The following is a 16,238-nucleotide window of genomic DNA, read 5'->3' as shown; positions in this document are numbered from 1 at the left end:
TATGATACAACATCTAGACTTCACGGCACAGGAAAAAACCAGCAGTGGTATCCTTGTCACTTAAAGATGATATTTTTGAGAATGCTCGCAAGATCTTCATAACACCAGGATCCAACCACCAGGATATTACATAAGTTGAAGAGAAAGCTTTGCTTCACATATGCAAAGGGAAAATAACCAAAAAGACCCTGAAGGATGTCCAGGTGCGGTTATTCACTACCCAGGTTGCAAGTGCAAAAGCTTTCATTCAGGCAGAGCGGCTTCTGCCAACTTTGGCAGCCGCAAAGTATCACTTTTACAGGTGCTATCTGCAAATAATGAAATGGCAAGACATTTCCAATTCGGCAAAGCCCGAAGAATGGGGTAGGCTCCTCTATTCATCACGGGATAAGTGTCTTTCCATTATGACTGATGATTCGCCAGCGCCAGAAAATCCGCTGAAGATGGTGCGGTGCCAGTGCACCATCGGGTATGAGTCTGTCAGGTGTAGCTGCCGTCAGAACAATTTATCCTGCAGCTGTGCATGTGGGGAGTGTAAAGAGGCGTTACGTGCTAACACTGCAGCAAGATAGGATGAGGACGATAACAGAGACGAGTAGGAAGAAGAGCTAACTTTAGGTTATGCTTTAAAATCAAAATGTTTGTGTGATTATTATACCCGAGTTCTAAACGTTCTCTTTTATAACTAATTGATCTGAAACTTGACCTCGCTTAAAGAATTGGTTTTCAAGCAATTATACTTGTCAACCCCTCATATTACAGGGCCCTCAGGGGTGGAAATCAGATAAATAGTAAAAATGAACTGCTTTTTGACCTCATATTTGGTAATACACTACTTTATTTGATATAAAATTATCCTTTAGTCGCAGGAATCCGTCAAATAATGATCTGTGTAGATCACCCACCCCTCCCCCCATTCCATGAAGGTGAAATTTGATATCCCTGGATTTCTGACGGCATATTCAGATTCGTCATGCTTCATTTGACAGGAAATGACTATTTAAACTCCAAAACATTTATAAACACAAAAATCAATTTTCCCCTTTCATTTTCTCCATATAAGGACAAATTCGGGACACTTGTGCAATAGGGATTTTGGTGGATTTTTTGTGTAATTCAGCTGATTTTTCTGAACATTTTGGTGCAGAAAAAAAAAATCCTACAATTTCCCCGAAGTCAAAAAGTATTTTTACTCCACTACTTCTATAAATACGACCAAACTGTAAATACTGTGTTGTTAATTTTCACGGTAAACAATAAATAATCTCTGATACTTTTCTGTTTGTTTGCTGTTCTTTTTTGTCAAAATTAGAAAGAGCATCTATCTTCCGAACAGTTGTGGCGTTGGTTGACTCCGGGATGAGAATTTCATAATAACTTTCCAGGAATAGATGAAAACAAAACTGGTGAGTTTAAAATTGGACAAAGTAGAAGATTGACTGAATAATTTTAGTAAAACAGTTTGCAATGTAGAAGAAGGCGTGTCAAGGGGGAAAGTTAGAAAGATAGGTCGGAATATTTTCGAAAATACTGTCAACTCAGTAAAAAAGAGAAGGGGTCCGTAAAAGATTTTCATGAGTGATTCGTCACACGGAAATAAGAACAAAGTAAGGGAAGTAGAGAAGGCGTTTAAATTTGAATTAAGGAGGTGTGAAATATAAGCCAAGGGTAAACACGCTGCTGGAATGCACTGCAGGGCCGACGCAGGGACCTTAGTAGTCAAGTCGTTAATTCTTAAATAATAAAAGGCCAAGGATAAAATTACCCTGGATCTGGAGGATGAGGTCAGACGTGCATAATAGTACAATTTTGCATTGGTATGAAACTGAGAGGAATGTGTTGGGTGGACTTTTTCCAGTAAGAGATAAGAATGGGGGCCTCAATTAGTGGTAAGGAAAGCGTTAAAGGGAGATGAGCAGAACATTTCGAGAATGTCTTAAACCGTGAGTAAGTTGCAGGAAATGATGCAGAAAAGAATGAAAAAGCTTGTGGCAATTTGGAAGTGAAGGAAGATTTATTTTGCGTTTATTTAGACACAGTACCAAAAGAATTCAAAATAATAAGGCCCCAAATGCTGATAGCGTGGTAAATGAGTTCAGTCTCTAGCTTTTCAATCTGGGCACAGCTTTAAGCAATGAACTCGTTATCCATGGTAAGTAAGTTTATTTTCATTTATCCTTCTGTCAAAAGCAATAAGGTGGCATGGTTAATATTTTTGACAGAGTTTTGTTTATAAAAGCTCCTACAGACACAAACTTGTCTCTGTAGCGATCATAGCTACCCCTTTTATTTGTGTATCAATTCTGGTAGTTTGACATAAAATATGGAGATGAAGCACAAAAACTTTTAGGAGTTTTGACACTACTTGAGTTTTTGACAGATGATGATGCGAAGTTACTGAATATTATGAATATGATTTTTGAAAAAAGGAAACTAAAGGGTATTTTTTATTATATTATTCATGTGCTAGAAGATGCATACTCAAAGAATAGACCCTCAAAAAATTACGTAGAAAGAGAGGTTTGTAGAGGGTGGCACCGCCCCAAATATATAGGATAATATCTGCTAGTTTTAACCTCATTCTTCACTTACATTTGAAAAAAAATCAGTATGACGTAAATGGATTCTTTGCTGCACTTGGTCTGCATTGTTGTTTTTTTGTTTGTTTTTTTTTTTTTTTTTTTTGTTTTTTTCTTTCGATGCATCTATACACTTAAACTTAAGATAAAACATAAACAGACTGAATATCGAATGTAAAAAAAAAAAAAAATCAAGATAGAATAAACTCGTATGGTATACATAGTGGACAAACGCAGTGAAGGATTTAAACTATGTTCAATCGGAAAATAAACAGAAGAAAACGGAATACGACAGCGTAGATAATGGAATAAAAACAATACATATAAAATACATAGTGGAAATGCAAATAGACTATACAAGGAAAAAAAGATGGATGGGAGGGAGACAGCAAATATTCTATGCTCTGTTTTTGGCTAATGGAGGTTTGGAGGTCAATCTATTTTAATTTTCAGCATTCATTGCAAAGGAAACGGTGAAAAAATGTCAAATCTCTTTATAAAGCGCTGCATAAATAGAAACGGTTCTGAAGGCTTATAACACTAAACCCCTAAACAGTTTATTAAACCCACTTTGCCTTACATCAACTGGTAAGTTTATTTCTATCCCCCCCCCTTACTGAAAAAAGGGCTTAGCCCCTTAAAACTGACCAAGAGATCTTTTATGCTGTTAACCATATGCCCCTCCCCCCTTTTTGTGTTTTGAGCTGAGCACACCAATGACCTATGGTAGAAGAAACAAGTAAAAAATAACTTGAAATAAAACAGGTTTAAGACCTTTTTTTAAGTTAAGTTATAATAATTGGCTGTTTTTTTAACTAAAAAAAATAGTACAATAAGGTATAATTGGAGATACTGCATGTCGTGTATAAAATTTTCGAATTTTACCTAATAGTTAGGTATTAAAATTTAGAAATTATAATATTAAAAGCTCATTTTAAAAGTTCAGCGCTGAATTAGTGGCAGAATATTACTACAGAAAACTCCCAACGTATTTTCTCCCAATGTATTTCATGTTTATAGCCCAAGATAAAGAGCCTACATCTACGAAATATGTCGCAAACTTTAACGAGCTGGAATTTGTTTGTTTTTTTAGACTAAATTAAAAAGAAATCCCTTGAACATTTCTTAATGTATACTACAAATTTCATTTTCAACTGAATTTGACAGATACAGATCAAAATCACAAAGAGAAAATTATATTGGAAGGCCTAGATGGTTATATCTCTCCAAATGCCCAAGAAAATAATCTAAAATAAAAATAGTAGTATGTAGAAAATAGTTCTATAGAAGCCACGTTTTTATTCTTTCAAGCGAAGTTCCAGCAGAGGCATTTAGCCTAGTGATTGAACTGGGTAAAAGCTAAGTCGCATATAGGTACCTTTGAATGGTCTGACACAATGATATATGCTGTTTAAACATACTTAATGGCCTACCTTATTCAGTCCTCCATTGGCTTCTACAGCGGCTGAAAGCATAGGTAAATCAAGTTCAAGTCCAGCTATTATTGGCAACTGGCTAGTTTCAATCCCTTGACTTAGTAAGTGACGTCGTATTGCTGAATATTCTTTAACATTCGGGCCAAATCTATCAAATAACTTATGCACATGCTGCTTATAGCCAACAAAACGAAGATCTTCGTTAAGAATACAACTAGACTTGAATGAGGTAGGAGGAATAATTTTACAAATTCCGAATTTCTCAGCTTTTTTACTAATTTTCTCAATATAGCGAAAAGGATTGGAGAATTCCTCTTCTGTTGGCTTCAATACAGGAGCATCAATAATATCATCAGGTAGAAAATCAGTACAATTGTCATAAATATTCAATGAATCACCAGATATGAATCCATCTTCTTTTAAACGTTCAAAATATGTACTTGACCTTGTTTTATTCCTTACTTTCTTTGCTGTGTTTTTCTTTACAGAGAGCTCAGCTTTTCCTAGCTTAACTGTACTTGGGTGGGATAATGACCCACGCCTTGTTTTTGCCGGTTCTATTGTAGTAGTAGTTGAACGAGTATTTCTAAAACAGCTGACTGGGCCATCTACCTCATCAACTTTAATGCGTTTCAATATCTCCAGGGGTATTTCTTCTGACATCCTTCTTGAAGCATTGGCCCGTGTTCTCAGTGGCTTATCTTCTACTTCGCTTAAAGGCGACAACGAAATAGCAGTTTTTTCAACAGGTTGAGACCTTGTCCTGGTTTTTAACTGAACTTTCTTTTTTTGTTTCAAATCTTGAACTAACGAAACTGTTTTTGATAGTTGTGTTTTTGATTTTGGGTCCAAAGTGCTAGGCTCTCCTACCTCAGTTACTTTTCCGGATCTTAGAGTTCTACAAGCTGTTTCGCTTTCAGCTTGCTGTAATTGCAACTTAGTCTTTACATTTTTAATTAAGGGTGTACCAACTGCAATAGGACGTAGCATGGGAAATCGTTTCTTAGGCTTCACTTCTTCCTCAAATGGGGGATCTTTCTTCAAACTTGCTAAACTCTCTTCTGATGAAGACACAGATGAGCTAGAAGAGCGCAATTATAGGTAGATTGTAGAAGTGAATATACAGAACAAAAATTGGGAAGCTATTTGCAAGCTATAAAATTATTATGTTTTTCCCTATTTTGAAAAACTACCCTTTTTCAGTGAATTTTAAACTTGATTTAAAATTTTAACAAACGTCCTTTTTAAATAATTCATAACTTTTAGAAGTTTCTCTACAAATAAATTACAGACTAATATAAAATATAAATACAGAGCTAAAAAAAAGTGCACAAGAGGAGGATTGTGAAGAATTTACTGATTAGAAGGACTTAAGGCACCTCAGTGATCTTACCAAAAATTAAATAAAAAAACTAGTTTTTATAACTGAAAGTAAGGAGCGACATTAAGACTTAAAACGAATAGAAATTACTCCGTGTATGAAAGGGGCTGTTCCCTTCTCAACGCCCCGCTCTTTACGCTAAAGTTTTACTGTTTAATAAAGTAGAATTGAGAAAAATAGTCAAACTTTAGCGTAAAGAGCGGGGCGTTGAGAAGGGAACAGCCCCTTTCATACACGGAGTAATTTCTATTCGTTTTAAATATTAATATCGCTCCTCGCTTTCAGTAAAAAAACTAGTTTTTCTTATTTAATTTCTGAACGTTTTTGAATTAATGCATGTTTGATTTTGGCTCTCGGCACATAAATTATTAAAATGAGATTTGCATATTAATTCTTTTTTTGGCTAAATGGCTCTCTCTTAGTTTTAATCAGACGATTTTGATAAAAAAAAAGGGATGGGGGAGGAGGCCTAGTTGCCCTCCGATTTTTTGGTTACTTGAAAAGGCAACTAGAATTTCTAATTTTTAACGAACGTTTTTATTAGTAAAAAATATGTAACTGTAAAAAATATTTATTAGTAAAAATTATCTTTACATATTCAGTTGAATACTTACAAAATATTCAACTGAAAGTACTATTACTTTCAGTTGAAAAAACTTTTTCATACTTATTTTTTCATTATTTTTTTATAATAATGCTAGAAAATCCTGCGCCCCCATCATTAAATTTCTCTTCCCCTATGACATATTCCTCAAAGGAAAGATCCTCCCACATAGCCATATCCCATCCCCCCCCCCAAACCAAAATAATCCCCCCTGAAAAACATCTGTACACTTCCCAATAACCGTTACTGTATGTAAACACTGGTAAAAGTTTGTAACTTGCAGAACCTCCCCTGGGGACTGTGGGGGGGAGGGTAAGTTATCCTAAAGACATAGTTCTTATGGTTTTCGACTATGTTGAACAAAATGGCTATCTCAAAATTTTGATCCGTTGACTTTGGGAAAAAATGGGCGTGGGAGGGGGCCTAGTTGCCCTCCAATTTTTTAGTCACTTAAAAAGGGAACTAGAACTTTTAATTTCCGTTAGAATGAGCCCTCTTGCGACATTCTAGGACCACTTGGTCGATAAGATGACCCGTGGGGAAAAGAAAAAAAATAAAAAAACAAAAAACAAATAAACACGCACTCGTGATCGGTCTTCTGGCAAAAAACACGAAGTTCCACATTTCTGTAGATAGGACCTTGAAAGTTTTACAGTAGGGTTTTCTGATACGCTGAATTCGATGGTATGATTTTCGTTAAGATTCAATGACTTTTAGGGGGTGTTTTCCCCTATTTTCCAAATTAAGGCAAATTTTCTCAGGCTCGTAACTTTTGATGACAAAGACCAAATTTGATGAAACTTATATACTTAAAATCAGCATAAAAATCCAATTCTTTTAAGTATCTTTTATTATCAAAATTTCATTTTTTAGAGTTTCGTTTACTATTGAGCCGGGTCGCTCCTTACTACAGTTCGTTACCACGAACTGTTTGATTCCTTCAAGACTTATCCAAAGAGCAGTCCATGCCTCAACAATTGGATAATTTACACATATTACCACGTCATGGATACCATAAACTGAATGGTACAGTCCAAGAAATGTAGAAGAAGGACCATGAAAAGAAGCCAACCAAATTGTCTTGATCATCAAAGCCACGTGTGCTTCTGAACGGGTTCAATAATTTAAGAGCTTGTCTGATAACAATATCAAGCAAGGCACCAAGGCATCAGCTCCCAGCAAGAAAAGGCTACGGAAGGATTCAGAAAAATGGGGTTTATCTTCGCTAGCTTATTCTTCAGGTGGTCTTCCCATTTATACCCGAGGCATCTTACAAACAAAGGAGAAGTGAAAACGTACATCAAAACGTACATAAAACATTGGAACCGTATTTATTTAAAATTATTTTTCCCCAGAGGCACTTCATACGGAAGGGGCCGTCGTATAAACTTCAGAAGGGGGCTCATTCGATTGGAAATCGTATGTTCCCGGGCCCTTTTTAATAGTTAACAGTGATCAGAGGGCAACTAGCCCCCTCTCCCGCCCTTTTCCTCAAATACATCCGATAAAATTTTGAGGTAACCACATTGTTAAAAATAGTTCATAAATCATATAACAAAAACTCCGTCCGGGGCAGGCGTTATAAGTTATACCCTGGTGGCAATTATGGTTCTTACAGCAGGGATGCTCATATAAACTTCGGAGGGGACTGAAGCGATTAGAAATTGAAAATTCTAGTTCCCTTTTTCATAGGCAGCGCAATAGTGCTGCCTAAGCAAAGAGTGATGTGGGCATAGTGTATTTTTTTTCTTTTTTCTTAGACCAGGGCACTTTGTATCGAAGGAGTTGTCGTAGAAACTTCGAAAGGGCTCATTCGATCGCAAATTAAAAGGATTAGTACCCATTTTAATAGTCGAAAGTGATCGGAGGACAACTAACCCCCCTCCACGCCCACCCTTTTCCCAAACAGATCCAATAAATTTTTGTTTAACATAATTGAAAGGTCTGAAAATTATGTCTTTGAGGATGATATCCCCCCACAGCCCTGAGGGCAATGGTTGTAAGTTATGCCCTGCGGGCATATAAAGTATATGTAGAAAGGGTGATCGTAAAACATTTAGAGGGGTGCATTGGGTTGGTAATGAGAAGCTCCAGTGCTCTTTTTAAGATTCAGAGTGATTGGAGGGCGGATAACCCCCACACACCTTGTATTCCCAAAATGCATCTGATTTTAATTCTGAAATGGCCATTTGTTGTTGTAGAAACTTCGAAAACAGCTCATTAAATTGGAAATTGAAAGGGTCAGTGTCCTTTTTAATAGTCAAAAGTGATTGAAGGGCAAAAAGTCCCCCCCCCACACACCCATCACTTCTCAAAACACATCTAATCAAAATTTTTATATAGCCATTTTGCTCAGTGTAGTTGAAAGGTCTGGAAATTGATTCTTTGACAACCCCCATACATTCTCAAGACCAGAACCTAATTTGCACTTTACTAAGAAAAAAACGGCTGTGGATTTCCAATTTGGCATACACCTACTGATACATATTCCTTAAAGTTTTAAGAATTTTCAATTTATTTAAGTTAAAAAGTTAAAACATTTTAAACGTATTTTGTTTATCAAAAACATACAATAAATAACCGAGTCAAACTCAAAACGAGCAAAAATTAAAATGAGTAGGGCTGATAACCCCCATGTCTTATCAAGACCAGAACACAATTTGCACTTTACTTAAAACTAAATTCATTTAAAATGTTTTCATTTTGTTTTTACTGGTTTGTGCTAAAATGTTTTACAAGACATATAAGGGGGGAAGTCCTCCCCTTGCACTCCAATTACAACGCGAGTGTTTGGAGTAACAAGAGATTGGAGGGCAAGCAGTCCTACTCATTTCCTTCTCAAGCCTACTCATTTTCCAAACACATCCAGTCAAAATTTTGAGACAACCATTTTATTCAGCATAGTAGAACGGTCCAGCAACTATCTCTTTGGGAATATTAGGCATGGTTCTTACCCCCCCCCCCCCTTCCAGCTATAACCACCTGAAAATACCCCCACGGAAAATAGCTCCCGAAAATACGCACCCACCACCCCGGGTAAAACACCACACCCTCGGGAAATACCCCCGCGGAAAATAACGCTTTTCAAATTTAAGAATTTTATTTTAGTTTTGTTTTTTGAATTTCCAAAGGGGGAAGGAATTTTGGTACTTGTGTATTACGCGCCACTCATTCGAGTTTATGCTGCGTATGACTCAAGAACAAACCGGTTTCTTCGTTAGGTTCTTTCAGCTTAGCGCAAGACAAGACATAGACAAGTACAGAATAGATGGGAAATATATAATTTGGGCTATATATTTGTACATAAGGGGAAGGGGGGTAAAGTTTTTCGACAGTTTGAAGTCAGAAAACAATTCTTACTTCATAATATGCAGAAAAACTGTACCTAACACATTTTGCATGCAGACCTGCTATACATTACCCCCCCTCCCCGTGTACCTAACACATTTTTCATGCAGACGCTCTACACTTTACCCCCCCCCCCTAATTTGCAAATATATAGCCCAAATTTGATTTTAAAGAAACCAAGAAACTAACGAAGAAACCAGTTTGCTCTCGAGTCAAGTAAACTTGAGTGAACGGCGTATAACAAACAAGTACCGGAATTTTTCATAGAGAGAGAGCCGCTAACTTTCAATAAGTTTCGACAGCTTTCAATTTCTAGTCGTTTGAGTCTCTTCCGAAATTTATTCGACACCATTTTCCGTAAAAACTGTATATGCCCCGGGGCACAAGTTACAACCCTTCCTCTGTTTTTTTTTTTTTTTTTTTTGGGGGGGGGGGTATATAGACCCCAAAATTTTGTCATCTGATCGTTGGAATATTGAAAAAAAAATTACTATCTCAAAATGTTGATCAGATGAATTCATCGAATCACTTTTGAATCTTATTAATTTAAAAAACTTTTTGCACAAGAAAAGATGTTCAAAGACAATTAAAGGAATCCATTAAGCTAAGAATGAGCAAAATTAAATTCACATAATTTTCCATGCGTCAAACCACCACAAGTCACTATCAATAAACCAATGAAACCCAAAACGAACAGAAATTACAATAAATAGCCGAGTCAAACTCAAAACAAGCAAAAATTAACATGAGGTAGGGCTGATAACCCCTATGCCATCTCAAGACCTGAACATAATTTGCACTTTACTAAAAAAAAACCAAGATAAACAAACAAATGAACGTGGATAGTTAGTTAAATTGACATATATGACATTTCTTCGTTAAGGTTTTGATTGTTTTTCATTTATGAAAGTAAGAAAGGTGAAAACATTTCCAAAGTATTTTCTTTTCAGTAAAGCTCAAATTGTGTCCTGGTCTTGAGAAGGTATTCCACAGTGTATTCCACAAAATACCCTGCCTCATGGTCAGCCCCTGGATTGAAGATGGTTAGTGGCAGTCAGATGACTGAAATTAGCAGTGGTAAGCCCCTAATTGTGCCTACTACTCTCATGGTAAACACGGAACGATTATCTCCACTACCCAGTGGTTATGGATATCCCGGTGATTATCAAATATATAAGGAATAAAACATTGTAGATTATAAAAACAATACAACTTATAGGCTGCCAAAACAAAATAAAACTATGTGTCATTTCTGTTAATTCCAGGTTTTGGTACTTTCTCAGTATGGAATAACTTTTTTTTTTAATCGTCCACCTGACAACTTCTACAGTCTCCAATTTCACTTTCTTTTCTTGTTTTTCAACGAAGAATAGTAAATTATTTGAAAGGTGAAACTCTCCTGTTTCAACTCGTTATTTTTTGTAAAACAATATTTACAAAGGACTTCAACAAATTTCTTAGCTAAAAATAACATTACTAGAGAGATAGGAGAAAACTTACAAGAAAGAAATAAGATTTCTTATTTCCCTAGTACCACTAAAATCCCTAAATCCCTAGTACCAATAGAGAGAGGTACAAAAACGAGTGATAAAACACTATGGGTGGATGCACTGCACCAGATCAAGGATACCGTTTGAAGGTAAACTAGGACTCACACATTAATAGCATTTGCGCCAAATTTCCTGATACAAGATGAAATTGGATTCTCTATTTATTCAAGCATAAAATACAAGGTAAACATACCTTCTTAGGCGATTCATCATTGGTTTCTTCTTCTCAAGTCTTTTCTTCTTCTTCTTGTTAAGTAAAAGTGGAAAAGTTTTTCTTCTTACACGAGTCAATTGTCGCGTGGGACGTACAACTGCTTTTGCTACTTGATCAGTAGATTTTTCCTGGACCTTTTTTTAAGTTAAAATAACTAATATAGTCGCTTTATAGGAAAAACACTAGCAAAATTACAAAAAAATTGTTCTTACCAATAAAGATTTCACTTTTCATTTAACTGAACTATGAAAGAGGAATCAATTCTTCTCTTCCAGGAAAATGTTAAAACTTCTAACGTGTGAGGAAAATCAAAATAAAATCCTACTGGACCCTCTATAAATAGAAGTGTCTTCACATATAAGCGTATTCTACAGATAAACTGAAATTGCGTTGTACTACAAGTACAAGTCACCGCCATGGACAAGCAACAGGTATATTACACGCCAGTGCCTACAGTGTTACCAGCTCTGATGAAGCGATTCTGTTGCAAACTGATTTATACAATTTGTCTTGTTTTGTTTTGTTTTCTCTTTTTTGTTTTTTCTAGATCTGTTTTTTCACTGATGGGAATTAGATTCATTCATTCATAAGTAAAGAACAACGTTTAAACTTATAATGGAGAGCGATTAACTAAGATATGAGGGGCTTCCACAACCTCTACCCTACTCTTTACTCATAAAGTCTAACTTGTGCTTTATTGACAGCTCATTACACCGGAAGAACAAAGGCATTTGGTAATTAGAAGCGTTTTATTCACCTATTGCTTTTCAAAACATTTGAAAAGGAATTGTCTCCGTTTTCAGTCTCAGTGAAAACAAAACGCTTGCTGAGCTCCCATTTACTGTACAAACAAGGATTCAAATCTCTAATTTTTTTCTGAATACTTAGCCATTTTAAGTGAATGACTAAATATATCAAGCATTTACAAAAAGTGCATAGTCGAGTATTGACACACTTTCCGAGCAACCTAAGCCATATAATGGTAGAATAATGACAATTCCCACTGTTGTACGCCACGTTTGGATTCCCAAGGAGAAACACCATCGTCAGACCATTTAGTGTAGTGGACCTAGACAAAATTCGGTATCCCGTATAAACAAAATGAAGAATTTACTGAAAAAAATTGATATCTTGTATAAAAAAAAAATGTAGAGGTAAAGACAGGGTTTCCATGTTTTTTAGACTTACCGGCAAGCTTCTATTTACATTTATTTTTTAGAGTAGTGAAGTGAGTTCTACCTTGTCTATAGTAGTTCAATTTTTTTTTAGACTAGATTCATCTGCAACTCCAATCTACAAATCCAAAGATTACAAGAAAACAAAACCATACAGTAAAAACCACTATAAAAAGAACACTGTTTAATCAGCTCTATGCTTTTGTACTAAAACTAATACTACTAACAACCCACCGAAGCACCAAACGGACTAGGGCCAATACAGTTACGCAAGCTCCTCCTCCATCCTAATCTATTCAAAGCCTCCCTCTTTACACCCTCCCAGGAAGTTCCATTCCCGTAAATCTTTCTTTGCGACGTCCTCCCACCTCTACCCCGGACGACCTGCTTTCCGTTTGGCCCAAGAGGGTTTGCCGAAAAAAAGTCTTTGGCAATACGTCGTCCTTCATCCACAGAACGTGTCATAGCCATCTCAACCTTTTCCTCATTATAACTCTAGAAAGCGGGATTGAACCACACTTTTCGTACAATCTACTATTTTAAATACGGTCAGTCAGCCGGGTATCCAAAACAATCCGTAGGCAATTTCTCTGGATTGTGCTGGAGGGAATACTTCCCTAATTGGTCGTGTACCAAGTTCTATCTGAATAGTTAGTTTGTGGGCAAAATGTTGTTAAAGACAAGACAGACCAATTTTATACTAACGAAATGTGCTATTGTGCGAGTTGCTTTTAAACTTGGACGACTATTACTGTTTCCGATATGGTAAAGCACATTCCTAATTTTTTTTTTTAGCAAGATTGGTGGCTGCACCAATAATTAGAATGTTAATCTACTAAGATCCACTAACTGTATTAATCTACTTTATACTGCTAGTAACAAATAGTTCCTTATTACCACTCATGGGCGAATAAAGGTTTTAGACATCCATAGCTTTCTGCAAGGTTCCTTGCGAAGGTAACCATTGCAGAAGATTTTACGAGGAGTTACTCACACTGCTTTGGTTCTGGCTTGGAACATATTGGATACATTGTAGAAGATAGGAAGGGCGGCTAGTTGTTGCATACACTCATCACCACCACGTCAAAATAGCTTCTGAAGCAAACGAATGCAACAGCAACGGAAAGTGCATTTTTTTTAAGTTGTAGGCCTTATTCTAAGTGGGGACTATTGACAGAAGCATGTTGTAATTAGTTTATCATAATGATGGTAAGCGTCTAGCTGTAAGTTTTTAAGTAGACCTGAAAAAAAAAATAATCAAAGGTGGCCAGAAGTTCCTACGGTCTAACATCTAATACTGCTTCGAAAATGGCTGCCGTTGAATTTTTTTCCTTTTTTTTACCTTAGTTTATTATAATGACTCTGGGTGTCCAAAGCATCGTATTTAGCTAGGTACACAGGTATATATTTGTTCACATACAATAAAAAAAAATCAATGGCCGGGAATACAAAGAAAAAAAAGTCACATGCAAAGTAAAATGACATGAAGCCCCCTTAAACACTTGCCTGCCAAAAACCAAGCGGAAACCAAGTGCAATAAACACAAAAACAAAACAAAAACATTAAAACACATAATTCTAACTTGGCACAGACATCAACCACACGCAGCAAGTAATGAAATAAAAATAAATTATTCAGAAATCAACATTGATTTTAGAATTCTTCTGAATTCCAAAATCAACGTGAATTCGCCAACCGAGTGGCACTTTTAGCGGACTCGTGCAAAATATTCCAGGGAGCTTGAGAATCATCCATAGGATTGAAACACGATCTAACTGATTGACTGATAAGAATTCCAATGGTACCATAATTATTAAGATAAGCAGAATAGTCATAGAAAAGAGAAAGAGGGCCGGAGGGACGTCACTGTATAATTGAAAGAAACAAAAAAAAAGACGCAAATGGAAGAAAACCAAGTGACTTGAAATTCAGCAACGGCTTATTAACTGAACTATTTGTTTCAAGGACAAGGCTCCTCGCTTAGGTATACACCTTAGAGGGTGGTATCAAATGGGAAGAAGAAGTTAATGTTCGTATAGTAGGGCAATAAGAGACTCAAGATTGAACCAAATTATGAAAATGGATTTTAAAAACGACCCAGGACAAATGTGTTTGAGCTTTTTCAGAATCCCAAGATTCCTCGATAACTTCATTTCAATTTGACTAATATGAAGCTGAAGGAGAGATTCTTATAAAGAAGAAGAACCATTAACTGGAATACCGATCTCTATGTCTACCAAAAGGACCCATTGAAAGATGGATTTCCGAAAGCTGGGCAGGCTTATAAATTTGCAGAAAATTTGACATAGCAACATTTAAGGTCAGGTAATTAGCTTAAAACCATAGAATTACTCTCTAAAAGAGAGCGGTCAATTTAATACGGATCTAAGGCTTCGTTCGGACAGCAGTGCCAAGGATACTGTCGTCAGCTAAGAGAAATCGTCGTCACCTATTGAATAATGGAAAGATTCTTAGAGAAAAAGACAACGACATACTGTTCGCTTTGGGTTTCTAAATATAAAAATAAGAGCACTAATGCAAATTTCAAAGAGAACTGCCCCTAGAGCTGGGTCTTGCAGAAAGAAAACCAAATTCACTTCGTGACGGTGAACGGAGAAGAGGATCCATGGAGAAAACCCTTCCAGAAAAATAGGAATGAAGCCAAGTGCTAGCATTCCTTCATTTATGGTAATGAGATAATCTTGAGAAGAATTTGGTGGGCAAAGGAATCCAAATCTTTTCGAGCGCCCGAAACTATAGCACCAGGAACCAGACCAAAATCCAGAGCCGAACGTTGAAAATTTAAAAGAGTACTCCACGCATGTTCAGTTGAGTACTTTACCAGAAAACCAAACCGAAAATCATGAAATTATGCTCTCTCTATTTTTTTCATCCATGAGAATCAAAACAAAGAATTTCCAAAAGCAGACAAGTATACGGATGGTCTCTAGATCAGCCTCCTCCAATCCCCTTACCAAAAAAATATTTTCTCCATTTTTAATTATAAGTTTTATAGAATTATCGAAAAATAGCTTCCTCGGAGCATTAATTTGTTGAAGAACGTTGGACAGCGACAGATCCGGATTACGTCACGTCCGTGCCAATCATAAAAGTTTAAAACCCCTGATATCCACAAAACGAAATAGCGGCCGTATTTAAATAGGTCTAACAAGGCCATGCGAAATGTATGATTACATTCTTGATAATCTAATTACAAACCGAAAAAAAAAATCCCCCAGGACCTGACATAGAAATAGAAGTCATAATCGCAAGTAGCCACGGTCGCAAGTTGTCACAGTCCCAAATAGTCACAGTAGCAAGTAGTCAGTCTCAAGTAGTTACTGTCAAAATTGGTCACAATCGCGATCGCAAGTAGGCTTAGTCGCAGTTCACAAGTAATTACAGTTGCAAGTCCTCAAAGTCGTAACTACTCGCAGATGCAAGTAGTCACAACCGCAGTCACAAGCAGTTGAAGTAGCCGTCGCAAATGGTCACAGTCACAAGTAGTCATGATCCTAGTCGCAAGTAGTCACACTTGCAAGTGGTCACAAGTAGCCACAGCTGCAATCGCAAATAGGTGCAGTCGCAAGTATTCGCAGTTGCAGTCATAGTATTAGCACCAATAGTGGCTTTGAAAATTTATTTTAATACCCTTAGCCACTCCTAAGACATTACGAATACGTCCTATTGACACCCTGAATGCATATAGTGTCTTTTGATTTGGCTTAGCATCCACATCAATATTCCCTAAGCTTTCACCTTAATACCCTTGGCCTATTGTGTCATACCTAGATTCAAACCACCTCCATCCCCCTTGCCAATGAAAAATCCTGTATGTAAACCCATGGAAAAATAGTATAATTCACAACCATTTCTCGGAGAGTGTAGGGGGCATGGCATCCCCAGAGGCATAGTTATTGGACTTTTTCACTATTTCGTATGAAGTTGTTA

General features: G+C 36.6%; 1 protein-coding gene across 1 annotated transcript in view; it reads right to left on the bottom strand.

Annotated features, from left to right (window-relative positions):
• The window catches only part of LOC136028204 (protein Jumonji-like), a 57,637-nt gene that overhangs the window by 20,342 nt on the left and 21,057 nt on the right, over positions 1-16,238 (bottom strand). The window contains exons 4-5 of the mRNA XM_065705918.1: positions 11,092-11,246; positions 4,013-5,096 (exon numbers count right to left, since the gene is read on the bottom strand). Coding sequence (XP_065561990.1) covers positions 4,013-5,096; positions 11,092-11,246 — 1,239 coding nt within the window. The remainder of the gene's footprint in view (positions 1-4,012; positions 5,097-11,091; positions 11,247-16,238) is intronic.

The sequence above is a fragment of the Artemia franciscana genome, chromosome 6 (assembly GCF_032884065.1).
Source record: "Artemia franciscana chromosome 6, ASM3288406v1, whole genome shotgun sequence".
NCBI classification, from domain to species: domain Eukaryota; kingdom Metazoa; phylum Arthropoda; class Branchiopoda; order Anostraca; family Artemiidae; genus Artemia; species Artemia franciscana.
Note: the sequence above shows the minus strand (reverse complement) of the source record. Positions and strands in the feature narration are given on the sequence as shown.